This window comes from Podarcis muralis, chromosome 9, assembly GCF_964188315.1.
Source record: "Podarcis muralis chromosome 9, rPodMur119.hap1.1, whole genome shotgun sequence".
Classification (NCBI taxonomy): Eukaryota; Metazoa; Chordata; class Lepidosauria; order Squamata; family Lacertidae; genus Podarcis; species Podarcis muralis.
The window spans coordinates 78,654,950-78,682,876 of record NC_135663.1 but is presented as its reverse complement, the minus strand read 5'-3'; the positions used below and the strand labels follow the sequence as shown (position 1 = coordinate 78,682,876).

The window sequence follows — 27,927 nt, the reverse complement described above, 5'->3', positions numbered from 1 at the left end:
GAACAATATTGTTATTTTGCAATGCAACTGAACTTCCCCTCCATTCAAATGAGCAGATTACCACCAGCAAGTTCCTTAAAGCTGAAAATTTATTTATTTCAGTTGCTCTTACAGCAGAGAAATCACTTCTTGGAAAGTCCCTTTCAGAATTCAGCGTCTTTAATGAATTTCTATAGACGATACAGGGGGTCCTGGTTGCTATGCAACTACAGTTAAGCAAATACTTTGTGAAGCCCACAAAAAGATGTGGCAAACAGTCATTGGCTTGCTAACTTATCCAGACTCTAACAAATTCAGATGCTGATGGGAATGTTCCATGTGCTGTTCTTTAAGCTTATAACATAGGAAGTCAGTGCTAAGACAAAGTATCTGTAATTCTGCAGTAAGACAATTCTGGGATCAGACGTTATGGGAGAAATCACTACTGAACAATATATATTGTTATCCAGATGTATTCAATATTTATATTGAAGCATGAGCTTAAAAAATAATAATCTTAAGGGCTTAGCACAAAACACAAAATAAAAATATTAAGTGCCAAACGTTAGGGGGAAAGTGTCAAAAACAATCTGAGTAAGTTTCACGGCACAAAGAATTAAACCTCTCACCTTCCGAAATCAGAGTGAAACATTGTGAGAATGGTGTGACCCTACACAGTTTGCTTATAAGATTCTGAATTATGGGGCAGAAAGGACCTACAATTTGCACTTCAGAAGGGAACTGTTAACACAAGATGCGGACTGTAAGTAAAGTGCATGAAAGGAAGCCTGCTGAGCTAATGAAGTAGACTGAAAAGGAAAGTAGTCAGGTCATTCACCAGAGCGGCAGCAGGCTCTGAAACCACACTGCAAGTTCTGGCATCCACTGGCGGTTTCGGCGTGAGGACCTGTGTAAAGACAGAACAAATGTGAAAGGAAGAAAAAGGGATGGTGTTCATCTTGTGCAGTAGCCATTCATAGCCTTTTTCATCAAGGGATATTTCATATTCATTCAAAGTCTCACACTGCAATTGTAATATCTTACTGGTATACAACTGATTATACCACATTTAAATATACAAAATATTATTTGCCCAACAGACTTCACAGCAGCGCTGTGGCCTTCCAGGTGCTAGACTACAAAACCCATCATCCTTGGCTGGGGATGATAAGTGTTGGAGTCCAGCAGCATCTGGAGGGTCCAGGTTAGCTTCCTTGGGCGTAACAAAAGTAGCTCCTGTATGAGCTACCTATTTTACTTGGAAGAAATGATAATGCACCTAATTTTTTAAAAACCCTCCAGAATAGATGATCTGTTTCCCAAATGTATACTCTGATGAGTTCTGGCTCAAAGATTATAATTTATTTTTTTTAAAGTCCCATACCAAAGTTTTACCAAGTTTCAGCAACCATCACTTACCTTCATTTGCAAGTAATTTTAATAAACAGTGAAATCACTGCACTATTGGCAAAAGCCACATATGCATTTAAAACTAGAGGTGTCCTGCATTATTTCAGGCACAGGACATTCATCTTAATGAATTAAAGCCATGAAACTGGCCAGACCAACCCTGCTGTCTCCTTGCAATACTTAGGGTATTTTATATAATCAAAACTGGACAGAAAGTATGTGAGGGTGTGTTAACAAAGAATAACATGTCTGAAAACAGTTAAGGGGGAAATGAACCTCTTTCATTACTGAAACCAACATTTGTTAGTACAATTTAATATTCTGGAAATACACCGAACACACACTTCTGGCTATTCATCTTGTAGGATTCACTTGAAGGGCACCTTCAAGTAACAGCAGAATACTATTATTAATTAATTAACGGCTTATATGTCAAAATGGCTTCTAAGCAGATTACAGCTATAAAATAAATCCGTAATTAAAATGCACATTTGTAATTAAAATGCACAACAATTTAAACAGCAACAGTTAAAATAACCAAGACATAAGATCAGGGAAAGGCTTGCCTAAACAGATGTGTTTTTAGGATCATATGAATCGATCAGCAGTGCTTTGCCTTCTATAAGACTGCAAGTAAAATCAATTATTTCATGTACCTGGGTTAAATAGACCAATTTTCATGAAGATATGTGTCTTTCTTTCTGCATGCCCTGTCATAAGGCCAAAGTACAGTTTTTATATTGAAGGCAAAGCGTCCTGTTCCAGCGTCACACTTGTTTCCTGCCAAAATTTGATCTCCCAACCTGCTATTTGCTCCTTGTGCTTGTAATAAACAGCATCTCTTTGGGCAAAAGCAGCTGGAGAGGGAGGTATTCTTGGCAGGAAATGAAGGCAGTGTCTCATTTCAGACTGGGAGAGTGCAATTGGTTTTCCTCGAAAAGCAAAGTTGAGTATGCTTTTTAAAAGTGTGTGACATTAATCAACATGCAGTTTGGTTCTTAGATGGATACTCAGTTCCTTAATTTAAGAAGTTTGAAGGTGAAATTTACTGAGACAAAACTAGAGAAATAGCAATTCTGAATTAGAATTTTAAGAAATACGTTCAAGTTAGGCTATGTATCATCATCTAATCATGACCATACTTTTCCATGTATAAGACTATTTTTTAGTAAAAAAAACAAAACCCTAATGTTAAAAGGGGCGGATAGTCTTATATACGGGGGCAATCTCCCTCCATTTTCTTAATTTTGAGTCCCTAGTTCTGTCTTATACACAGAAAAATACAGTATATGCTGGAAGATCAGAAAAACTGTGGTTTTGCGCCCCAAACTCAGAATTAAAGAATTTCCATGATCAAGAAGAAAACTAGCTAGCTTCTGGAAGGGTTGAATGATTTTCTTTTTCTCTGAGAGTCCAACACTAAATATATATCTTCCCCCACCCCAAAACACAAATCTTAACTGAAAAACCTTTGGTCATGAATGAAAGCCTAGTTGACTGAAGCATTTTTTAAGACCAACCACAAATGCTTTCCCTTTCACCCAACAAATCATATTCAATGTGTTTTATTTGCTAGTTTTCCAAGTACTCTGACAGTGCACTTCTATACATGCCAACTCAGAATTAAGTTTAATTAAATGCAGTAGGATCATTTTCCAGGTAAGTAATCCCAAATCTTATATTCAAGCTACAATTTTAAGAAGTTTAGGAAAATCTGGGCAGGCAGGATTTAATTATTTGCTGCTGCAAAACAATAAACAGGGAAAAACTGAATGATCTCTTTCATCCAATCGATACCAATTCACAAGTGATAAAATGAAATGAAAAAACTAAACAGATGTTTCAAGAAATATGATCTAGAAAAACAGCAAAAAAACTTGAGTAAGAAGGATACCCTTAGAGGTATAAAACGTCTGGCTTTTAAAAAGCACTTTAAATAGGGAAATAAACTTTTAACAAGAAAGTGACAGGGGAAAAAATAAGTCCCCCCATTTAAACATAATGGCAATTTAGCTAAAGGAATGAAGTTAAGGGTTGTTTTGTGAAGCTGTTACAATTCAGAGGTCAAAAGATGGAAGTATGCTTTACAGAATATTTTCTATTAAGGAATGGTTTTATCACCACTTTAGTAATAAACAGGAAATTTTAGAATGAATAAATTAAAATAAAGAAGAAATCTCCTGCACCAAACACTTTGTTGAAGTACCGTATACTATAAAAAACTTTCTAGGAGATACTGGTTCCTGTTTTTGATTCACGTAATTAAGAGTAGCAACCAATTAGTCACTCTCAACTTACAGAACACATCCATCAGGAGAGGGATTTTTTTGGCACTTACACCTTGTCAGCAAGAATAAAGACAGGTAAGAAGGTAGTGTTACAGATATATATATATATTTGGAATGTATCATTATCTCCATATTTCAAAAAAGAAAAAAGCCATCTAGCAAGCCTTTTACTTTGGGAGGGGGAAATATTAACACTTCACAGAAAAGGATGACATCTGTTTGGCAGTACCTAATTTAAAGGGTGTATCATGAAGCTTATTAGTTCGGCTAGTTAGCTTCACATTTTCACTATGAGAATGCAAAAGCCCTACACTATAGAGGTGGAATTGTTTTATTTATTTGCAAATGTTTAAACTGCTTTTCAGGCACATTGCCGTCACAAGGCAGCACACAAAGATTCACAACAGTGCACTATATCAGACCCATCAGATTAAAACCATATCACATCTCTCTTCAAGTGAGCTGTAATAATAAAACACAGCAATTGGTTAACTCAGGTCAAACTATAAATAACAAAAGCTTGTTTAAAAGTCAACAATGACAGCGCGTATTGTACTATCTGGGGGTAGGGCATTCAAAAAATGTGTAACCAAGGAAGACCTGTTCCTGTCACCCGTCAAGTCTAACATCTTTCACTAAAGGGCCAGAGAGTAGTAGGGCACTAGCAGTTGGTGTTATTATAGCTTTACAGAAATTTAACAACTTGGAATAAGTATAGAAAAATTCTTTCAGAAGGTACTGTCACCATGAGTACTGAAACTAGGGTAAAGAGAAAGGAAGGGAAAGGGAAAGGACCCCTGACAGTTAAGTCCAGTCGCAGACGACTCTGGGGTTGCAGCACTCATCTCGCTTTACTGGCCAAGGGAGCCAGCATTTGTCCTCAGACAGTTTTTTCGGGTCATGTGGCCAGCAGGACTAAGCCGCTTCTGGCGAAACCAGAGCAGCGCACGGAAAAGCCGTTTACCTTCCCGCCGGAGCGCTACCTATTTATCTACTTGCACTTGACGTGCTTTCGAACTGCTAGGGGGGCAGGAGCTGGGATTGAACAACGGGAGCTCACCCCGTTGCGGGGATTCGAACCACCGACCTTCCGACCCGCAAGCCCAAGGATCAGTGATTTACACCACAGTGCCACCCATTTAACTTGAATTAATCTGTTAATTATCTTTCAACTCTCTGTGCACTACCACATTCACCAACTAACTTCCTGTTGTATCCAACAACTTAGAGCTCGTTTATGAACTTACTTTCTAAATAATGATGAAACAGATTTCCCAGAAGATCAAGTACATATGATGACCTCTGGTTCCAGCACACAGCTAAGAGAGCCCCCCCCCCCCCATTTTGCCATCACCTTGTTCTGCACTCTTGAGAAGAGCATCACACCCACAGCACAGCCTTATTTGTCCTTATCAAAGCAAATATGGATATCATAGCATTATTTCTTCCCCAGCAGAATCTGCTTTTCCTTGTCTTTCCTTGTCGTAAGTGCAGCATGAGCACACACCATCAGAGTAAATAAGGGAGGTATGCAGTCGGTGTGGTGCTTTATTTATTTATACAGCAAGAAAAACAGGTAGGTGAGAAGCTGCAGCATATATGGGCTTTCCAAAAATGAAGGGCAAGGCATGGCTGGAATTGAATACCATAGTTGCCTAGCCTAAAGGCACTGAAGGGCTTTAGCACTTATGACCCCTCCTTAAGAGTGAACAAACCCATACACCCATCCCAAAGGGAAACCACATCCAAACAAGGAAATGTTTGTTAAGGCATGAACCATCCAGTACTTACATTTTGAGAAGAGATATTATGTTAAGAGCTATCCATTATAGCAGTTCTTCACAATCTACTCTTAAAGATGATGCCAGCAAAATAGTTACAGTTTATTCAAACATTAGCCAAGGTGAAATATTTTTCAGTGGCTGACATTTGGTCACTTACACACGTTAAATTAGACTTTTAGGTTGTCGGCAAGGCAAAATGCGCTGTTGTACCATGCAAGAGGAACAAAATAAAACAAAACCTGGGCAAGCCACTCTCAATAGGAGATAAGCCCCAGGATGTTTCCAACTGAGCCAGTTAGGACAAATTAGTCTTATTTTCCTGAAACAGCCAAACAGCATAATCTTTTGAGAGGTAATGAACTGTGCAATGAGGATTTGTTGTTGTTGTTACTGAAAGGGTTGGTGTAAGTCTGCTCCTTAGGCTAATTTCAACTGGCCCCAAACTCCTTTTATTCATTAATTAATAATAATAATAATAAATTTTATTTATACCCCGCCCTCCCCGACCAAGACTGGGCTCAGGGCGGCTAACATCAGGTATAAAAACAAGATTAAAATACAACCTAAAATGCAGCCTCCAATAGCTACCTTAAGACAAACCATTCATGCATCCACTGTTCACTAAGGACAAATTACCATATTTTTCGCTCTATAAGACGCACCAGACCACAAGACGCACCTGGTTTTTGGAGGAGGAAAACAAGAAAAAAATATTCTGAATCTCAGAAGCCAGAACATCAAGAGGGATCGCTGTGCAGTGAAAGCAGCAATCCCTCTTGCTGTTCTGGCTTCTGGGATAGCTGCGCAGCCTGCATTCGCTCCATAAGACGCACACACATTTCCCCTTTTTAGGAGGGAAAAAGTGAGTCTTATAGAGCAAAAAATACAGTATTAAAAAAAGAGAACTCTCCATTTATGCTGTGAGAAACTTCACAGAGGAGCACAAAGCTAACACAACTGGAAGAGATACGGATACAGACTTGTGAAATGTTCAGAAGTAATAGGATGATTCAGAGTTTGTTCCAATAATCTTATCTGAGGCAGACCTGGGAGGGGGAAATTACGTTGTGGTCTACTAGCTTGAGAGTTGTCTCATGTCAATAACTAATCCAGTATCACAGCTCCTCTTCTGTGAACCAAACCAGTCAAAGCACCTGTGCCAACAAGATTCCCACAGAACACGGAGGTCTAGGCTAGGCTTAATAGGATTTCAAACTTGTACACTACCATGACTTTTGTCATATTAAAACAAAGGCATTTCAATAGTTAGGAAGTTAGCAGCAAATGTTAAACAGAATCAATCCATTTTCAAGAGCTCAAGATCAGTGTTAGAAACTGAGATATGAAAGCTAGGAGCTAAATGGCACCTTAATCCAAGTTACGGGTGCAACAACAAAATGTCTAGGTGTGCTTTTCTATAACAAGAATCCAAAGCTGAAAATGAATGAAATGCAGCTGAAATACTATGTTCATTTTTCACAAGTTCTAGTCATTCCCCTGCCCACTCCCCTAATATTCTTAATAAGAGGGTCTCTTCTACAGTCTGCAGGGAGTAGCTGGAAGTGGGGAGGCAGAAAAAGGTCCTCCTTGCCTTCCACTCTGCAGTTTTAATCTGAAATCTTAGGCGCAGTACTGTGCCCAGAGCTTGGGAACTGCTCACACTAATGTTATTCCCTGTCACAAAATGTGCCTAGAACAATGGGAATTTTGAACACTGCTCAAGATACACAACACTCCATATTAACATTATTCTTTCAACTGATTCAAACTTTTTCAATCTCTTTATATCAAAATGAGAGCTATCAAGAGGTGGAGCCAGTTACTTCACTGAAATGGGATTTTAAATGATCCACCACAAGTATGCTTCCCTGTTCTATGTCTAGAATGGTATCAATCAATCAATCAATCAATCAATCTTTATTGCGGTCTAAGACCAGACAGCAAAGTTAACAACAGCAACATATGCCACAACCGCATAAAGAAGCAGATGTAATTGAGAATTCCCTATAAACTTATTTACATTAAAAATAACACTCCTTCAGCTAAAATCTGTATTCCAGAGATCATAATCAGTACTCATTCCCCGGCTATCACTGTCACCACTGCCTGTCTTGTCCTCGCTGCTATAAAACAGAATTTCGCAACAGGCCTGATGATATCCAAATCTTCATCGGCAAAAGGGTATTTAACATAAGTTTCCTCTGAACCGCCAGATAATTTCCTCAATAACGGTAAAATTAGCTCTCTTCAGCTAACACGGTACAACGGGCAGTATAGAAGAACTTGTAATATTTAAATCTATGCCTTCATAGACACATTAAACTTTTAACAATGAAAGGCTAACGTAACTCAGAGGATCTACAACTACAGAAAGGAAGTGGCTTCAAACTCTGAACATTCCAAGGGTTAAATATTAATGCTTTTAAAAGGTACTTTATTCCAATGACATTACCGTTAATGTTATCACAGTAGTAAAAGTGTTCATGATTCAGAGAAGGGCATACAGACACCAAATCCTGCAGGCCTGCACCGGTTACAGTCAGACAACCGGAGAGATTGAGGTGTTCTAGATGAGGGAGTCCACCTCCCAGAGTCAGCATCCTAATGTGGAAAATAAAGGCACATTAAGACCATGCCAGGAACCAAACAGGTAGCAGGAGAATTCTGCTTCTTTAGCAAGATGATATATACATTTGAACCACTCAGGACTTTTGATATTTGAGCATTTCTTTCCTCGGCCTTCATTATAGCAGCCATAAAGTTCATTAAACACTACCCTGCTTCATGCAAAATGAATTCTAGACTGCCACTATTAGTGTAGGGCCCTGCAGGAATATATGGTTTGTTCAGACTTAAACAAAACTTTCTAAGAATTAGACACCTACCTTCCTCACCCAGCCCTACCATAGATAATAGTGGATGAAATGCAAGGAACAGAGATGGGCAATGGAGTGAAGTAGGGATACTACAGTCATATAGGATCCCGTTTGACTTTTGTCTGTAACCAAGCTTAGAGGAAAGCAGAGATTCCATAGTAGTGATAGGTAAATAAGCAAAGAAATCAGAGTTAGATCCCAAAAGAAATTGACCATGGTGATAACAAAAAAGGAGTAACCTGGCATCAAGACAACTTGATGAGGCTTGAAGTGCATGAGAGTAGACAGCAGTTATTAAGAGACAGGGGTAAGGCAGCGGATGTCTTCCTATGCCAATCTAGAAAGCCTATTCAAGGTAAATGAACCAATGCTCCCTTCTCAAGTTAGCTTTTGCACATACTCTAAGTCAGTGTTTCCCAACCTTGGGCCTCCAGCTGTTTTTGGAGTACAACTCCCATCATCCCTAGCTAGCAAGACCAGTGGTCAGGGATGATGGGAATTGTAGTTCAAAAACAGCTGGAGGCCTAAGGTTGGGAAACACTGCTCTAAGTGGATGTCTCCCATGCTATGTCACATCTAACAGTGAATCCCAGCAGAACGAATGTAGCTGTCTAAACTGGTGGCAAGATGTTCTAGAACAGGGGTAGGCAACCTAAGGCCTGGGGGGCGGATGCGGCCCATTTGCCTTCTAAATCCAGCCTGCGGACGGTCTGGGAATCAGCATGTTTTTACATGAGTAGAGTGTGTCCTTTTATTTTAAATGCATCTCTGGGTTATTTGTGGGGTACAAGAATTCATTCATATCTTTTTTTCAAAATATAGTTTGGCCCACCACATGGTCTGAGAGACAGTGGAAAAGGTTGCTGACCCCTGTTCTAGAAAACCCTTCTTTTGAAGACCACTTGAGTTTATGTGTGTAGTTCTAACTTGTAATGTCTGGTGAATGTTGATGCACACATCCATCCCAAAGGCTATTTCAATTTCCAAGCCAGAAACTGGTTTCATGTATTATAGAAGATGGTAGTCATGGGAACTCCAGGGGGAGCACATATCAGCAACATGATAATGCCCAGATCCAGTTGAGATGGAAGAGCAGTTAAGGTCATCCTGAGTTGTAGGGAGAGATTAGCATCCACTGTTTGGTTGGGAGCTTTCTTCCCAATGACAAACATGTTTTCTTTTATTGCCTTCAGATATACCTAAGGGGGGGGGGGGGGGGCAAGGAGACACCAGAAGGGGGGAAAGTGTAGGGTTGGGGTTTTTTTTAGAAAATAAAGCTCCGCTCCCCACCCCAGATTTTGGAAGAGAAAACTTTACAGAGGATTGTAGTCTAAGAGAAAGAAAAATTCAAAAAAGAGGAATGTGAACTCAAAGGCAGGGAGGAGAGGAATAATCACATCTGCTTTGGGCAAAGCACTTCTCCACCTCCAATCGTCAATGCATTACCACCAGATTCAGTGGCTAAGTAATGATGAGATAACAATATGATTTTGTGTTGTTTTTTAAATGGCATTAATGGATTTTGGCAGGGGTTTCAAAGAGGCTACATACCTGAGACCGTGGTCTGTTATCTGGTAACATCCTGACAGACTGAGGAACTGAAGAACTCGCGCTGTCTCATGGTCTGATTTTGCACTCCTGAAGTATGCAAAGTCTTTCCCCTCTGACTGTTTACTAGTCCTTGGTGCATGTTTAGATAGTGCAGAGGATCCTGGGAGTGCCTGAATAGTTCTTAAAGCTGTCCCAGCACAACAGAAAGAGTGACCACAGTAGGTCAAGGCAGTAGGAGCACAGTGCTGCTGCCAGCAAATACTAGTCCTTAGTCCAAAAATGTCTTTGCTGCAGCATGATGCAGAACAAGTGAAATTTGATGAAGGTTCTACCACACAAACTCCTTCAATATTTCTGTGTTTCCACTCAGCAGCATCTTCAATATCTGCCAGATCTTCCGCATCTAACATCCAGATATAGGCAGAGTTAAAGCTCTCTGATCTGACAGGTGCAATCCAATGGCTTTCATTTCCTTCTCCTTTAATCAAATTTTCATTTGCAATATCATGCAAACTACAATTCTTTTTGCTGGCCTGCATGGCAATGTCTTTGTTTTTCCACACAGTTTTTCCATTCCTGTTTTGACAACTTTTCAGAGATCCTGCTTCATTGGGTGACAAAATTCCCAAGGCTCTGGAAATCTTTTTTACAGCCACATCTGTGATTCTCTCACATCCAGAGAGATCAAGATGCCGGAGATTCTGGCAGCAACCAACCCAAGACCAACTGAAACAAATATTAACATATTTGTTAACCCATATTTCGTTATTGTCCCAACCAGCATATTCAAGCTATTGCAGATAAAGTAGTCATATTCGGATCAATGAATGTTCAACCCTAAATGCATAAAATACTAAAAGAAATCAGTTAAGGATTAATAGCAAAATGCCTAAGTATTGCTGGTCTGTTCTGCAGAAACAATGTGCTGCAGAAGCAAAAGACTTACACTTTATCAGAGACAGGAGCAATGGAATGTAGAGTCTTAGACAGAATAATAACCCTTGTCTAACTCTTTTTCCTCATTCTGCAGGTAGCGTATGATACGTAACAACTTCCAAAACTAACATTTCTCCCTGCCAAAAACAGTTCACATAATCAAGGCTCTAGTAATTACTATACTGTTGGTAATTTACCAATGGCAAAGTAAGCAACAGGCACCCCAAAGGATTACCAACCTTTCAAATGCGGAATCAGAAATATCAGTTTGAGTGAGATCAAGATGCTCCAAGTTAGGACAAAGTTCTAAGATCTGTCTGACCTAGGTTTAAAAGAAAATGGAGTATCAGTTTATGGTTGCAATAAAAATTGTGCCAGAGGTTATATTGCTGTCTTTATACTGTTAATCCACCTTGAGTACAGAGCAGGCAGAAAAGCAACAAAGAGATTATTTTATTGAAAAACACCCACTTAAGCACCCTTATTATTCTTTACAGATTCCCCAGATGTATTCATTATGTATACTGTACCATTTTGTTAGATATGGCTGAGCTGTATGCGAGCACAATTGTTTTCACTGAGGTGCCTACACGTGGGAGAACATGGTGAATTAAGCCCTGAAGAAAGTCCTTTTCTTTTTGAATAATGCTGATAGCCAAGGATTCTTCTGAATTTTCTTCTATAAAAGGGATCAAAGGACAAATTTAAGAATAAAAAATGGACATATATACAAAGTATGCAAATATATTAATTTTAAAAACATCAATATATATCAAATACTAATTAGTATAATAAAAGCTGCAGCCTAAGTACTTTAGTCAAAAGGACAAATTCCAGATGCAGAGCATCTCCCTGCATGTTTTGCCAACCACAAGAGGTCAGCCTTCAGAGCAATGAAAGTTACTGTAGTTATGGTGTCAACAGTCTTAATCTGACACTGAGCAAAAGTACCGTATTTTTCGCCCTATAGGACACACTTTTTCCCCTCCAAAAATGAAGGGGAAATGTGGGTGCGTCCTATGGAGTGAATGCAGGCTTTCGCTGAAGCCTAGAGAGCGAGAGGCTCTCGATCTCCAGGCTTCAGGAAGCTCTGCGCAATGCTCCGGAGCCCGGCGCGAAGCCGCTCTGGGCTCCGGAGGGTTGCGCAGAGCTGCCTGCATTTCGAAGCCTCGGGCGCGCTGAAGAGCGTGCCCGGGCTTCGCACAGCTCTCCGCAAGCCTGGGGAGACCGGCGCGGCTTCCTAGGCTTGCGGATAGCAGGCTGTTCTGGGGGCTGGGGAAGCTCAGGCTTCCCCTGCGCCAGCCCCGTGCCTGGGGGGGGGGGGGAATATATATATATTTTTATTTCCCCCCCCAAAAAAAACCCCTAGGTGCGTCCTATAGGGTGGTGCGTCCTATGGGGCGAAAAATACGGTAGTTTTCTATCCTGAAGCTAACTTACCATATACAGGTGAAACTCAAAAAAATAGAATATCATGGAAAAGTTCATTTATTTCAGTAATTCAACTTAAAAGGTGAAACTAATATATGAGATAAGACTCATGACATGCAAAGTGAAATATGTCAAGCCTTTATTTGTTATAATTGTGATGATTATGGCGTACAGCTGATGAAAACGCAAAATTAACAATCTCAGAAAATTAGAATATTAAATGAAATCAGCAAAACAAGGATTTCAAATAGAGCAATATTGGACCTCTGAGAAGTAGAAGCATGCATATGTACTCAGTACTTGGTTTGGGCCCCTTTTGCATCAATTACTACTGCCTCACTGCAGCGTGGCATGGATGCTATCAGCCTGTGGCACTGCTGAGGTGTTATGGAAGACCAGGATGCTTCAATAGCAGCCTTCAGCTCTTCTGCATTGCTTGGTCTCATGTCTCTCACTTTTCTCTTGGCAATGCCCCATGGATTCTCTATGGGGTTCAGGTCAGGCGAGTTTGCCAGCCAATCAAGCACAGTAATCCCATGGGCACTGAAACAGGTTTTGGTACTTTTGGCAGTATGGGCAGGTGCCAAGTCCTGCTTGAAAATGAAGTCAGCATCCCCATAAAGCTCGTCTGTGGAAGAAAGCATGAAGTGCTCCAAAATCTCCGGGTTGATGGCTGCGTTGACCCTGGACTTACTGAAGCACAGTGGACCAACACCAGCTGATGACATGGCTCCCCAAATCAACACAGACTGTGGAAACTTCACACTGGACTTCAAGCATCTGGCATTGTGTGCCTCCCCATTCTTCCTCCAGACTCTGGGTCCTTGGTTTCCAAATGAGATGCAAAAGTTGCTCTCATCAGAAAGGAGGACTTGGGACCACTGAGCAACAGACCAGTTCTTTTTTTCTTTAGCCCAGGTAAGACGCTTCTGACGTTGTTTCTTGTTCAGGAGCGGCTTGACAAGAGGAATACGACATTTGAAGCCCATCTCCAGGATCCGTCTGTGTGTGGTGGCTCTTGATGCACTAACTCCAGCCTCAGTCCACTCCTTGTGAAAGTCTGAATGGTCTTTTTCTGACAATCCTCTCCAGGCTGCGGTCATCCCTGCTGCTTGTGCACCTTTTACTTCCACACTTTTCCCTTTCGCATAACTTTCCATCAATGTGCTTCGATACAGCCCTTTGGGAACATCCAACTTCTTCTGCAATTACCTTTTGAGGCATTCCCTCCTTTTGGATGGCTCAATGATGGCTTTCTGCACAAATTCCCCATGATTGTACTTCCTACTGAACCAGACTGAGAGACCATTTAAAGGCTCAGGAACCCATTGCAGGTGTTATGGATTGAATAGCTACTGCACCTTTTCACAATATTCTAATTTTCTGAGATTCTTAATTTGGCGGCTTGACAAGAGGAATACGACATTTGAAGCCCATCTCCAGGATCCGTCTGTGTGTGGTGGCTCTTGATGCACTAACTCCAGCCTCAGTCCACTCCTTGTGAAAGTCTGAATGGTCTTTTTCTGACAATCCTCTCCAGGCTGCGGTCATCCCTGCTGCTTGTGCACCTTTTACTTCCACACTTTTCCCTTTCGCATAACTTTCCATCAATGTGCTTCGATACAGCCCTTTGGGAACATCCAACTTCTTCTGCAATTACCTTTTGAGGCATTCCCTCCTTTTGGATGGCTCAATGATGGCTTTCTGCACAAATTCCCCATGATTGTACTTCCTACTGAACCAGACTGAGAGACCATTTAAAGGCTCAGGAACCCATTGCAGGTGTTATGGATTGAATAGCTACTGCACCTTTTCACAATATTCTAATTTTCTGAGATTGTTAATTTGGGGTTGTTATCAGCTGTACACCATAAGCATCACAATTACAACAAATAAAGGCTTGACATATCTCGCTTTGCATGTCATGAGTCTATCTCATATATTAGTTTCACCTTTTAAGTTGAGTTACTGAAATAAATGAACCTTTCCACAATATTCTAATTTTTCAAGTTTCACCTGTACATACAAACCAAGCTTTCCCCAAAACATCAAGGAAACTATGCCTTAAATTTGACGGGCATGGTAGTTCTAACAAAAGTGTCAAGCAAACTCAACCAACAGAAAAGGAGCACTGACTATGAGAAATATGACAATCAAGATTATATAGATGTACAAGTGTACAAGTATGCTTAAAAAGGTAAAGGTAAAGGTACCCCTGCCCATACGGGCCAGTCTTGCCAGACTCTAGGGTTGTGCGCCCATCTCACTCAAGAGGCCGGGGGCCAGCGCTGTCCGCAGACACTTCCGGGTCATGTGGCCAGTGTGACGAAGCTGCATCTGGCGAGCCAGCGCAGCACACGGAACGCCGTTTACCTTCCCGCTGGTAAGCGGTCCCTATTTATCTACTTGCACCCAGGGGTGCTTTCGAACTGCTAGGTTGGCAGGCGCTGGGACCGAACGATGGGAGCGCACACCACCGCGGGGATTCGAAGTATGCTTACTTAACTCTAAACATCAGTCAAAAAGACCAGCAGTACTAATAAATATCATCAAAGAATAGCCCCTTTAAATGTCCTGCTGTTGCTTTTTTGGTGACTAGTGTCTACATCCCTCAGACACACAGACCTATTCCTCTGCAAAAACAAGCCATGCTCTCAAGGTATCCTTGCCAGGTATCATACACTAGATGAGGTTTTCAAGCTTTGGCTCCCTTGACCAACTACACTTTGTGCGGCACCCCTGTGGAGCTCAGAAGCCCTGTTATGTCACCCCTTCCCTGCAGAGCTGGCAGCCTCTCGCCCTTTTCCGAACACCCTCCCTTGTGGAGTGTTCCCTTAGCCTCCTCTCTCCTCTTGGGAGTCTTCTGGGCAGCCACAGCTGCTGCCCCTGGTTTCTGAGCTGCTCCCCCCTCCGCTCCAAAGAGAGCTGCCTCCTCCCACTGCCCCTCAGGGACCTGGGAAGCCCCACCCCTGACCAGTCCCAGAGGCACCATTTGCCTATGAAGCTTGCAGCCAGGGCTGCTACAACAGCTGTGCAATCCTTCGGGAGGCAGGGATGCAAGAGGGCATCAGAGGAGAGAGGGAAGAAAAGAGGGACAGAGGCCAGTGTCGCCCATGGCACCTGTGACCATCATTCAAGGCACCCCAGGATTCCATTGCACACTGGTTGGAAACCACTGCTCTAGACGACCCAAGACAAAACTGTAAAGGGAAGATATACAGTTCACCCCTTAACTTACCAGACTCATCTATATCAGCATCTTCATCCCATTCCTGAAAAGCACAGCTTTCATCTTTTCTGTTTTTTACCCATTCTTCATCAGGATCTGTATCAAGATCACCTGGTGGGCCACTGGACCAGTCTCCTAAGTAGCCAACAAGAAAGCATTTAATTATGTTACAGAAACCTTTGAATTACCCACACATATCAGGAAGGAGTGGGCTCTTTTAAGAAGTGTCAGTCAGCAGAAAACACAATGGTGTTACAAAGAACATGCATGTTGCTCTCCTTGTCCTTAATCCTTGGAGACTGGGAAAGTAGCACATGTAGAATTTGTATCTCCCCTCTCCTGTTCTGAAAAGGGCCCTCCCTTTTCAGAACATACCTGCGGTTCAGTGCTCGGATGTCGTTCCCGTAATCAGACGTTTATTGCTACAGCTTAGTCATCGAGGTGTCAAAATCAGTTGTAATAGAATTGCACTGAATTAAACAAGTAGAATAAGGAAAATTAAAATTAAAAATCCTTAATTTTTCTTTAATTTTAATCACAAGTGGACTCTTTATTACTGCAATGCAGTTGTTCAAAATAAAATCTAGTCGTACCTTGGTTTTAGAACAGCTTAGTTTCCAAATGTTTTGGTGCCTGAACGCCGCAATCCCGAAGTGACTGTTCTGGTTTGTGAACGTTCTTTGGGAAGCCAAACATCCGACGGGGCTTCCAATTGGCTGCAGGAGCTTCCTGCAGCCAATCAGAAGCCACTCATTGGTTTCCAAACGTTTTGGAAGTTGAACGGATTTCCGGAATGGATTCTGTTCGACTTCCAAGGTATGACTGTATTTTGGAAAGAGAAGAAATGAGCACTGAAACACTTATTTTAATCTCCTTACTGCACTCTTAACTGCATTTGCAATTGTTTATGATAAAACCTATTTGAGAAGGAAACTACTTTTGCCATTTTTATGGATGTTTATTGTTTGTTTACAGATAGTTGCTTTGGTGATATTATCTTGTAATATAGGTAAAGGTAAAGGTACCCCTGACCATTAGGTCCAGTCGCGGACGACTCTGGGGTTGCACACTCATCTCGTTCTATAGGCCGAGGGAGCCGGCGTTTGTCCACAGACAGCTTCCGGGTCATGACTAAGCTGCTTCTGATGAACCAGAGCAGTGCACAGAAACGCCGTTAAGCTTCCCGCCAGAGCAGTACCTATTCATCTATTTGCACTTGACGTGCTTTCAAACTGCTAGCTGGGCAGGAATCTTGTAATATAGGTGTGGCTAATCAGGTGCCCTCCAGATATAGTATGACTACAGCACCCATCATCCCTGAAAGTTGAATCCAACAATTTTTGCTGGAGGGCCACAGGTTAGCCACCCTAAATGTGTTAGATACAAGATAAATAATTCTAAGCCCAGTCTTAACTTGGTGATTTAAAATAACTAAGACTGAACATAATTAATTAATTCTGTCTGTCTTGTATGTAGTATATCAGCAGTAACGGGTCAATGTAGGGCTATTCACAAGTGTACACTAGCCAAATAATATAGATATGCCATAAAAAGAGTAATTTATGTTTACAGTGCTTGATCTCAGAAATTATATACCTTCTTCCTTAATGGCTTTTCTTTTACACATAAATGGATGGTAATCTAAGCTTCTAAACCTCTTACCTCTGGCCCAGTGCACGGGGTAAAGATGTTTCCAAAGAGATCCAGTTTTAGCCAACTGAGACCATTTGCTATTTACTTGACTGCATCGACACAACTCCTGAGGGCTAAGGTAACTAAAAATAGTCAGCACAACCTCAGAAGGAAGATCAACAATATTGGTGGTTTGCCCTTTTTCTTCGGTTTCTGAAATATATGGGAATACATTCAGTATTTTGGCAGTGGCTTGAAAAGTATTATTCTGTTTAGAATCTACAATAAAAAAATCATCACTGAAGCTGTGGCAGAAAAGCAAAGCTGACAGCATGTATAAATGGGGAGAGGGGCAGAGCCCATCAACTTTTACATCTCCTTCTCAGAGCCACAGCACTGAGTGTTGACATCCTTTCCCAAAAGAATAACAAACATAAATAATACCCCAAACTCAACTGCTACTAAATTGCACAAGCATTAAGCAATTAAACAAGTATAACTAATGAAAAGCCAACAAACATAAGCACACTCAGCTGTCCTGGACTGAAGCCTAAATGTTACTTCCCAAGCTCTCTAGTGTCAATTCAGCCATCACTTTTTAAAGTCTTGATTTCTTTGTTGCCATTTATCTAATGGGCTTTCATATTAGCCACTTCATCCAAAACCAAAGAAGCATGCAGGACAAAATCATTGTGTTTTTATTTATTTTTATTATTTTATTAAATTTATATACAGCCCTATACCTGCAGGTCTCAGGGTGGTTCACAGGATAAAATCAGAATATTAAACCACCATAGACATAATTCAAAATAAAAACATAACCAACCCATTTTAGAATATTTCCCAACCTTTTCTTACCCTGCAGGTGTTCCTTATTAATCTCTATACCACAAAGTAAAATATGTACTTGGAAATAAATGCTGCTATTTTCAAGAAAGCTCATCAAAGCACTGCTGCTACTTGTTTTGGCAACCCAGATATTTTCCTGCAGGACTCTACTCTGCAGTATTATTATTATTATTATTATTATTATTATTATTAAGCACTACCTTCAATCAGAAAATGAAAGCTAGTCTGGGGTGAAAATGCGCAGTTTAGGATATGAAAAATGTTTCAATGAGTAAGACTGACCAATGAGTATAGCAGAGACAAGATCACTAAAGAGACCGAAAGTAACTGTAACCTACATCAAAAGCTCTACAAGTTGCAAGAACATAATTTTAAGTGCCATGGAGTTATGCGACATTATTTTCTAGAAAACCAGCTGAGAAATTCAGAAGATTGCTACAAATAAAAGGTTACCTTCACCTTGATCTGCTTTTTCATCCACAGAATATTTAAAAGCTTTCTGCAGTTCCTCGGCTTGATTCCAGAGACTAATACCTTTACGTATTTCTGCTGCAGCTTCCTTCTGGGAGCAGTGTTGCGCAATTACTTTCTTTTTTATGTCCTTCAATTCCTCGTAAGTAAAATATTCCATCAACATTGGCTGGAAAACCTAAGATACACAACAAACGTCACTTTTTGAATAACCCAATTGTTCCAACTTGCTCTTGTTTTTGAAATACTACATTTAACTTTCTCAGTCTCAGATCATCAAACACATATGATACACATACAAGGATGAGAAACAAGATACACATAGGATTAGCTGCAGTAGGGCTGGGCGATATCTGGTTTTTAACGTGAAATATCACCAGCGAACCATCGCAATATAGCAATACATCATGATGTCTGATGTCATGATGGGTGAGACTGGACTGAGGAGGGAGGGAGCAAGCAGGAAGCACGACCAGGAGAAATGAGGCAACCCACTTGCTCCAACGAAGGTGTAGGCAGACAGGTGCCCAGGTTCTTGGGCGCCCTCTGCCAATTCCGGCAACTGGACTACAGAGGGAGTGAGCGAGCACTGGGCGCCCAGGGGTGAAATATGCTTTGCTGGCAGCAGCTAGGGAGCAAATGGAGATGTGCAATATATTGCTAGCTCAAAAATTCTGAAGCCATTATCACAATCTGAACTTCCAACCAGTTTCAGACGATGTATTGATATATCACCAAGCTCTGCAGGTTCTCTTTTGCAGATTAGAACCTGGACCGACAATAACTCATAAAAATTGAGACATAGAATCATAGAATTGTAGAGTTGGAAGGCACCCAAGGGTCATTTGGTCCAACCCCCTACAATGTGTGAAGGCCCTGCCACAGGTCACTGCTAACTCGGCAACCCCCAGTGGAGACACCACCAACAGAGCCTCCCCTGCTGGTTGTATGGCCTGGGGAAGGTGCTCTTTTAGGTAATTGGGTTCCAAGCCATTTAGGGCACTGTATGCTCAAACTGGAAGTGAAAGCTGGACCATAAATAAGGCTGATAGCTGAAGAATTGATGCTTTTGAATTATGGCACTGGAGGAGACTCTTGAGAGCCCCATGGACTGCAAGAAGATCAAACCTCTCCATTCTTAAGGAAATCAGCCCTGAGTGCTCACTGGAAGGACAGATCATGAAGCTGAGGCTCTAATACTTTGGCCACCTCATGAGAAGACTCCCTGGAAAAGACCCTGATGCTGGGAAAGATGGAGGGCACAAGGAGAAGGGGACGACAGAGGATGAGATGGTTGGATAGTGTTCTCGAAGCTACCAGCATGAGTTTGACCAAACTGCGGGAGGCAGTGGAAGACAGAAGTGCCTGGCGTGCTCTGGTCCAGGGGGTCACGAAGAGTCGGACACGACTAAACAACAACAAAAGCTCAAAAGCAACAACAAAAGCTATTCTTGAACTGGGTCTGGCAGCTCAATGACAGTTGTGTAGTGATCCAGGTACTGGTCCCATTGGGCTGTCATACTTACCAATCTAACAACTGCATTCTGCACTAGTTGCGGTCTCCAAGGGCAGCTATACATAGAGCACATAACAGTAGCCCTGGTGTGAGTTCACCAGAGCACGGACAACTGAGGCCAGGCAGGCTGATTCAGGAAAAGCTGATGAAGAAGCCTAGGCTGGGCATAAGAACTCCCAGCCATGGAAGCCATTTGAGACTCCAGTGACAAATTGGAACCCAAGAGTACTACCAGACTATGAACCTGTTCATTCAGTGGGGCATAACCCTACTGAAAACAGGTTGTACATCCAGTTCCTAGACCCGGGAACTACTGGCCCACAACACCTCCATCTTATCAGAATTCCGCCTTAGTTTATTAGTCCCTCTCTATCCCATCATGGCTTCCAGACACTGGTCCACCTTCACAGCCTTCCCCGAAAAAAAGTGACAGAATGGAGAGATAGAGCTGTGTGTCCTCAACATACTGATGGCACTGTGCTCCAAATATCCTTGCAGAAAATGGAAAAGAAGAGAAGTAGACATGAGCTTGCCATTTTTGGCAGCAGACCAGTTTTGTCTTTTGAGGAGGACACTCAAATCTAAGACTAAAGGCTCTTGACTACTACAGTCAGAATCGAAAGAGTTACTTAGGATAATACAATGAGGCTCCCCCCCTTTTTTTTTATTTGCTTTGAATAGCAAAATCTGCATACCACCAACTGCTCTTAAAGCTTCAAGCATTTGCCACAAAGTAAATATGCCTCCTGTTCAAAAAGCACATCTAAAGCCTGCTTGGACAAATGGCATTCTGAAGCTTAATTAACCATCCAATTCCCATCCATTCACTGGGCACAGTCGAACGTAATGGCCAGAAACCATTTCCTAGTACAGCTCACCTCCTCCTCTTCTTTCATGTGAGGAAGAAAATCCCTGGTAAAAGCTTCAAGCCTCTCCTTTAGCTGTTTCGCATAGTTTAGTTGTTCATATTCATTCTGAGAATGATAAAAAATACCATTACGAAGCATTTGTGCCATTTGAACACTTACGATCAATTGTTAGAAATTGTTAAGTTCTAAAATCCTTAAAATTAAATATGAAGCAATATTGAAGTACCAATTGGTTTGTGTTAGTTTTCACAGTAAGCTCAAGCCATCAAAAACAACACACCTCTTCATTAGATGTCTTAAAACAGATGCCCAGAGACCAACTTATATAAAATATGTTAGCATTTCATTTCTAAAATGCTATTATTTTAGTGCAAATGTAAACACTTGTTGTCAGGATGTCTAATTACAGTAAGGTAGATTTTGAAATAATTCCCCAGATGATGCTTCAGATTAATTTTAAAGAACTTGTAGGTGACCAGATTTTGGGAGTATTTCATTATATAATTTAAGTACTTAACAGGCATTGAAAACTAGCAGTGGTACCGGTAGAATTCAACAGATGAAAAGATTAAAAGGATTACCGTCTGACATGTCACAAGCATGGAAAAGTAACTACATATGCCACTTTGTAAAGATAACGTTCAGTGAGTCAGAAGCCTATAAACTCATGGGTCTCTCTGATATACCTATATGTGATGGGATGATGAGCTGCTTGTGCGTAAAATGCAAGTCCCTCAGAGTTTGATCAGGTTTTCAAACCTCTGCCTGTGACGGAGCCCCTCCAGCATGGCTGCGTCAATCGCTAGCAGAATCCGAAAGTGGTTGCTTTCGGAATCGTTTCCAACATAAAAGCTCCTTAACGGAAACACGTCTCCTGGACTCTCGGCGTGACAGTTTCCGACGAGGAGTGGGTGTCCCTATAGGAGGTCCTGAGACCTCCCCACTGTTTTCGCTGGAAGCGTCTCTGAGCCATCCCTCCGACTCACTTTCCCTTGGAGTTCCTGATCTCCCCCTACTGGTTCCCTCTTCCGCTGTTACGTCTCTCTCAACCTCAGTGAGCCTTTGCACCTCCTGTCTTTCCGATGGCAGTTCCCTGACACTATACATTTAAAGGGGTCAGAAACTAGCAGTCCATGGGTCAGATGTAGCCCCTCCATTCAGTCTGCAGAACCCCCTTCTCCTCCCAGACAAGTTTTAGGGTTTTAGAAAAAACCTAGGGGGGCTTTTCAAGTCTAATTTTGGAAGGGAAGAATCAGGCAGGGCTTGCATCTGGGGAGGGAAGTGCTTGCCCTCTTTGTGCTGTGAATCCCTCATACCAGAATAAGGCTTGGGGGGAAAAGCCTTCTACTGGTGCTAATGGAGGGCTGTTTTCAATGCTAACTGCCACTTGGGAAAATTGGCTATCTTTACAGAAAGTACAGCTAGCAAAGGAAGGCTTAAACTTCCCCTTCCTAACTAATACCTATGAAGATCACACACGCCCCTCCATGCAGCTATTTTTCCACCCTAGTGTGGTGGAGGGAAGAAAGAGTAAGAATCTGCATACATACATGTGTGAGGAGTGTGCTATATGTGCATTCTGGTGGTGCAGAGGAGAAAGCGCATGGTGTGCCCATGGACACTTTAATCACATACTCCAGAATTAGCCTCTCCTGCCAATGGCATACGACCCCCAAGAGGGGTGGTGAAGATGAAACATAGCCCTCCAACTGAAAAAGATTCCCCACCCATCAAATCTTAAAGCTATGATGTTCTTATGCATCCACATCCCATGTGACTCCTGTTTCATAAGGTGTGTTATTCAGGCATGTCACACTGCCAGAAGTGTCAGCTGCTGACATCGCCCAAACTGTTCTCAACAAAAAGCAGCTGCTTGCTAGGAAGTAAACCATATTTTTAGAGAGCTTCCCTTCTAGCTGGAGGAGTCAAGGATGCACAATAAAGTTATGACTAAGCTGGAAATTCTAAAGCACACTTACAAGAAATAAGCCTCACTAAGCGTAGCATGGCTTCTTTCTAAGCAAGCATATATACAACCAGCCTTGTGGCACCAGAACTACGCTGAGATTGCACAAATTCACACATGATCTCAGAAATGTGATTTTGCATTGTACCACCCAGAAACCAAACACTCTTCTTTCTGAAAGCTCACCTTCACATTCTTCAACCCTTTCTCAAAGAGGCTAAGCATTTCTGAGAGTTTATTGTCTGAGTGTACATTATACACAGTCCGGCTGCGTTGCTGAAGTAATCCAATTATGTATTCATTTTCAATTTGTTCATGCATTTTGAATTCCTTAAAAGTAGCATATAGGGATTGGAGGAGAGCCCGGAAGTCATTGTTGTTGGAGAAGTTGGTCTTAGAAAGCTGATGGGAAGAAACAAAAAATGATCAGTTTCTTTCTGGGCTAATACTCAGTAAATCATGTTATCCTCTAAAAAGGTATTTGACACCATCCCACGTCCCTGGTCAAATGTGTTTCCCCTCCCCACCACAGGTGTTTCTAACTCTGATTAAGAACAAAACAAAACCTACCTGACAACACATTATTACTACAGGTAAAAAGTCCTGGAAAGTTATTTTAACATATGGCAAATATATCAAAACCTCAGTTTTAACTTTAGTAGTAAATGTAAAGGGCTTTCTCGGTAGTGGCACCCGCCCTGTGGAATGCCCTCCCACCAGATGTCAAAGAGAAAAACAACTACCAGGCTTTTAGAAGACATCTGAAGGCAGTCCTGTTTAGGGAAGCTTTTAATGTTTAACAGACTATTGTATTTTAATATTTTGTTGGAAGCTGCCCAGAGTGGCTGGGGAAACCCAGCCAGATCGGCGGGGTATAAATAAATTTTATTATTATTATCATCATCATCATTTTTGTTGTAATTATAGAAAAAAGGTTTTGCTCATAAATCTGGTAAGAGCACAAGCTTTTAAAGTGCTTTTAGGGTTGTGCTGTCATTCAGTGCTGAGGTTCAGAGACTTTTCATACATACACACACACTGCTCCCACTAGGCTGAAGGAACCATCAGTGACCCTCAGCTATGGACTGCAAATTCATTTTGTCACAGACACTCTCCACAACAGATGAAGTGTCTTGGGATATCCAGTCTCTGGCATCCTTTGACTCTCAACAGAGGTCATCCCACAATACTGGAACAGATGAGGCTGGGTGCTTCATCCCTCTCTAGGCATCGCCACACATCCAGGACAGACTCAATCATTAGCTTGGGAAAGATACCACATTCAGCTCACTCTCTAAGATGTGCCAGGCTATAATGTGAGGCTATAATGTTAGCACCAATGAAGGCAGAAAATGAAATGTCTTGAAAAAGAAGTTCAAGGAATTCAGTTCCTACACTCAGGAGTATAGCCCAGGATGATGCTCTCTTTTACAGTAAGTTGGCAACCATCCTTCTACACTAGAAATATGTGACTATGGTCTATTCTGAGGTATCAGTGTTCCCAACCAGAGTCAAAGGACAAGCCCCAGAACAACCACAGAGGCAACATCCAGGCAAACCTCATCACCCAGACCAGGAACATCTGGCCAGACAACAAAGACTTCTTCCCGCCTTGGGACCCCCAAAGTAGGGATCAATGCCAACTCTGCCACTAGTATCCAGCACTCTTGTTTCTCAACTGGCACCCACACTGGGTGAGGGAGAAGAAGAAGATAGAGAAATCCTTTCGCAAATTGCAAACAACACAATTAAGGTCAAAGGTTTATTTCAGAGATTATGTAGCATGTTCTGACATAACTGTGTAAGCCCCGCAAAGGCACTAATTAAAGACTAAGAATTTCAGAGGACCTCCTCCTCCTCTCTTCTTTCCACTCCCATATTTCATCAAATGACGCAAAGGAAAACAAAGGAAAATATCAACCCACATTGATAGTGACCTTAGTACTGGCAGCAACAAACGTCATAACTTAAGAGGATAGTGCAGGGGCAAGGTGGTGATTTAAAACACCGGGGGGGGGGGGGAGGCAAATTTAAACCACTAATTTAGATCAAGTTTCCCACAGACACTTTTCATATAATACCAAAATAACAGTGTAAATATGACCAGTACACCATGTTAACTTCTAACTACAGTATCATAATATTTAGACAGTGAAGCCTGTCTACAAACAAAAACAAAATGAAATATCCATGGCTGAAGAAAATGATTCTACTAGAAGCTTCTGGATCAGGAAGTTCTACCTCAAACGCAGAGGCTGAGTCACAGTCCCTTCAGAGAAAATGTCTGTACTTAGCCTGAGAAAAGCTGATCTACGGAACTTCTTGCCACAAGGAAATGTGACCAAAAAAAAGCAAATTCAAAAGTTGGATTAAATATCAGTGGGAAATGATGTCCATAACTGCATGTTGATTTTGTTAAACCTCGCTTCCATCTGCCACCATTTGCCCTGCACCACCATCTTGTTGGGCCTCAATATTTTTCAGTCAAGTGGGCTCTGGGGGTTGAGAGCTGTACTATAGCAACACACACTACATGTGATCATATTCAGTAAATTTTGTGTATTTGACATGCATATGGCCAAGTAAAATGGCCCCTCACCTGAAAAAAATAAATTAAACTGCAAATAAAGTTTACCCTGAGCTGCTCTTTTCTACAAAGGCTTTCCTGAAGTAGAGCAGGGGCAGGGTGTGGGGAGGTAGATCAGGATATACCTGTACATGTGGGAGTGACCTGAAATAGATCAAGTCTTTCTTACTCCCAGATAATTAACAATGGCAACAATTATGCTACTGACATGAAGAAGGGTGGAGAAGAGGCATACACAGAAATGGATATTTGTGTATTGGAAGGTGTGTGAGTTCAATTCAGTTCTGGTTCAAAAAAACCGCTCACGAACTGAGATTTAATTCTAAGTACCTGTATTTTGTACCTCTCTCCACTTACTAGGCCTCAGGAATCTAGTGAAAAAGTAAGTCTTGCAAGCCTGGAATGTGCCCTGCCCTACAGTTTGATAGTACCCACCTGAAACCTACAGTTTATATTGTTTTAAGTTATTCTTTACTGGCAACTTGAAATAAAGGCACAATAATCAATAATCAAAATCTGCATTGCTATGTGGAAAAAACTGCTAACAAGAATTGTATAGTCATACCTCGGGTTGATTGCGCTTCGGGTTGAGCGCGTTCGAGTTGCGCTCCATGGCAACCTGGAAGTAACGGAACGCGTTACTTCCGGGTTTGGCCACTTGCGCATGCACAGACGGTCAAAATGACGCCACGCGCATGCGCAAAAGTGGCGAAAAACGACGCGTGCATGCGCAGATGTGCCGTCGCTAGTTACGTTTGCTTCTAGATGCGAACGGGGCTCTGGAACGGATCCCGTTCATATCCAGAGGTACCACTGTAGTTGCAAATTACTTTTGAGGGAAGAGGGGTGTGCAGCTGCCAGGTAAATCAGTTATGCTCCCCATTCACAGTGTGGACTGCCTATTTTACAGAGTGTGCTAGACCACCTTGCTTCAACCTTGAGCTTTTAAAGCTTGTTGGGATTACAACTCCCATAACCCCTAATCATTGGCTAAACTGACTGGGTCAAGCCAAACATGCCATCAGGAAGCTGTAATAACCAAAATACATTGAGCAATACATTATCTCCGGCCCCTGCGATCTCTGCATTTCCTTCCTCTCCCTTACTTGTTAAGCTGCCAACTTAAAAAGCAAAGACACCTGCTTCAAGGAACATGCACTCTAAAATGATACAGGGAGATAAAATCTGCCTTTAAGTTGCGCCTGCTGACACACCAACTCTGCATTGCAAATGTGACATGAAGGCTGGCAACATTAACCTCATCATGTGGGAATCCTTGTTCATCCACAGCAGTGACCGGAGGAGGGAGGACTGCTGGGGGAAGCGCAGAGAAAAGAAATGCCAATGTCTCTACAGTCACAGCAGGCACTGTAACTCTTCTAGAGTTTGACCTCAACCCTGGAGGCGCACAGAGGGGCGCCAACCACCTATGTTTTTTGACATTTGGATTTCTGAACGAGCTTTTCTTTGTCCATATTTGACACGCATGGTTCATGTCATCGAAAGTCCAATAACGTCTTCTGCAGAGTTTCCGCCTTCATGTAGCAGCCTAGCTGGGAATCGCAGTGGCGGAGGGGGGTGGAGAAGGGAAAGTCGGCGCCTAAGGCACTTAGGCCGCGCTTCATTGGGGGGGGGGGCTGCCTTTGGAAAAGATTCTTAAGCCAGGGACACGCGTGCGTGCGTGCACACGTGTGGCAAGAAGGCCTCATCCGAGATACCACCAGCAGCAGCGGAGAAGCTGCGTCACGTCTCCGCTAAGACGGGGAAGGAAGCGCAGCCGGCGACAGAGCCCTGCGAGGGAAAGGGGATCGCAACCAAGCGCAAAAAAAAAACGGGGAAGAAAGAGGGGGAACCTGCAAGCGGAGGAAGGTGGCGCTGGGGGGGGGGGGGACGACGGTGGCCGAGAGGAGTCACGGCGCGCGCCAGGCGGTGGCAGCTGCGCAGGCGCCCCTCCCTCCTCCGGCTCCCCCGAGGGTGCGCGCGCATCCCCTCTCACGCAGCAAACGGACGCCGGCCGCGCGAGGCCTGAGGGGGCCGAGGGGCGTGTCCCGGCGCCTCACGTAACGAGGGGCGCGCGACCACCTCGCGCCCCCCCTTCACGGCTATGGCCGGCGCGTCTCCCCCCTCAGAAAGCTCCCCCCTCCTACCTTGTCACAATAAAGCCCGACGAGCTGCTTCATCCGCCAGTGCGGGGCCGTGAAAACATCCACCTCCTCAGGGAAGGGAGCCATCTTCTCTCCCCCATATATATAGAGAGAGACAGAGAGAGACCAGGCGCTCTCGCTCGGCAGCCGCGGCCAGAGACGCTGCCCCTTCTGCGCCTGCGCCTCGCTTCCACCCGCCGAGTCACGTGCGCGAAGGACAAACCCGAGAGCTGCGGAGGGTAGAGGAGACGCGCGGACTGGATAGGCCGCTTCCGGGTGTGTCATGGAGGAGCCTCCCCCCCGCTCCCCTTGTTTGTTTCAATGTCTCCCAGGGCAGAACTCGGAAGAAATCAAACCAGGGATCTACATCCACACCCCAGTGAACAGAGAAGTTCCAGCTCTTCCGAGA

At 42.7% G+C, this 27,927-nt stretch overlaps 1 protein-coding gene across 3 annotated transcripts; it reads right to left on the bottom strand.

Moving 5' to 3' along the window:
* Positions 1 to 71: 71 nt before the first annotated feature.
* Positions 72 to 27,711, bottom strand: FBXL5 (F-box and leucine rich repeat protein 5). 3 transcript variants are annotated; one of them, XM_028743241.2, is made up of 11 exons: positions 27,522 to 27,711; positions 22,974 to 23,189; positions 20,831 to 20,926; positions 18,419 to 18,614; positions 17,147 to 17,329; positions 15,494 to 15,619; positions 11,355 to 11,503; positions 11,064 to 11,146; positions 9,889 to 10,614; positions 7,914 to 8,062; positions 72 to 886 (listed from the first exon to the last, which is right to left on the bottom strand). In XM_028743241.2, the coding sequence occupies exons 1-11, from the start codon at positions 27,603 to 27,605 to the stop codon at positions 810 to 812; spliced, it is 2,085 nt and encodes a 694-aa protein (XP_028599074.2). In that variant the 5' UTR covers positions 27,606 to 27,711; the 3' UTR covers positions 72 to 809. The 3 variants fall into 3 exon arrangements, with proteins under 3 accessions (XP_028599074.2, XP_028599075.2, XP_077790628.1); XM_028743242.2 differs by having other exon boundaries at positions 18,425 to 18,614; positions 27,522 to 27,710; XM_077934502.1 differs by lacking the exon at positions 27,522 to 27,711 and adding an exon at positions 26,633 to 26,884.
* Between the last annotated feature and the right edge of the window lie 216 nt (positions 27,712 to 27,927).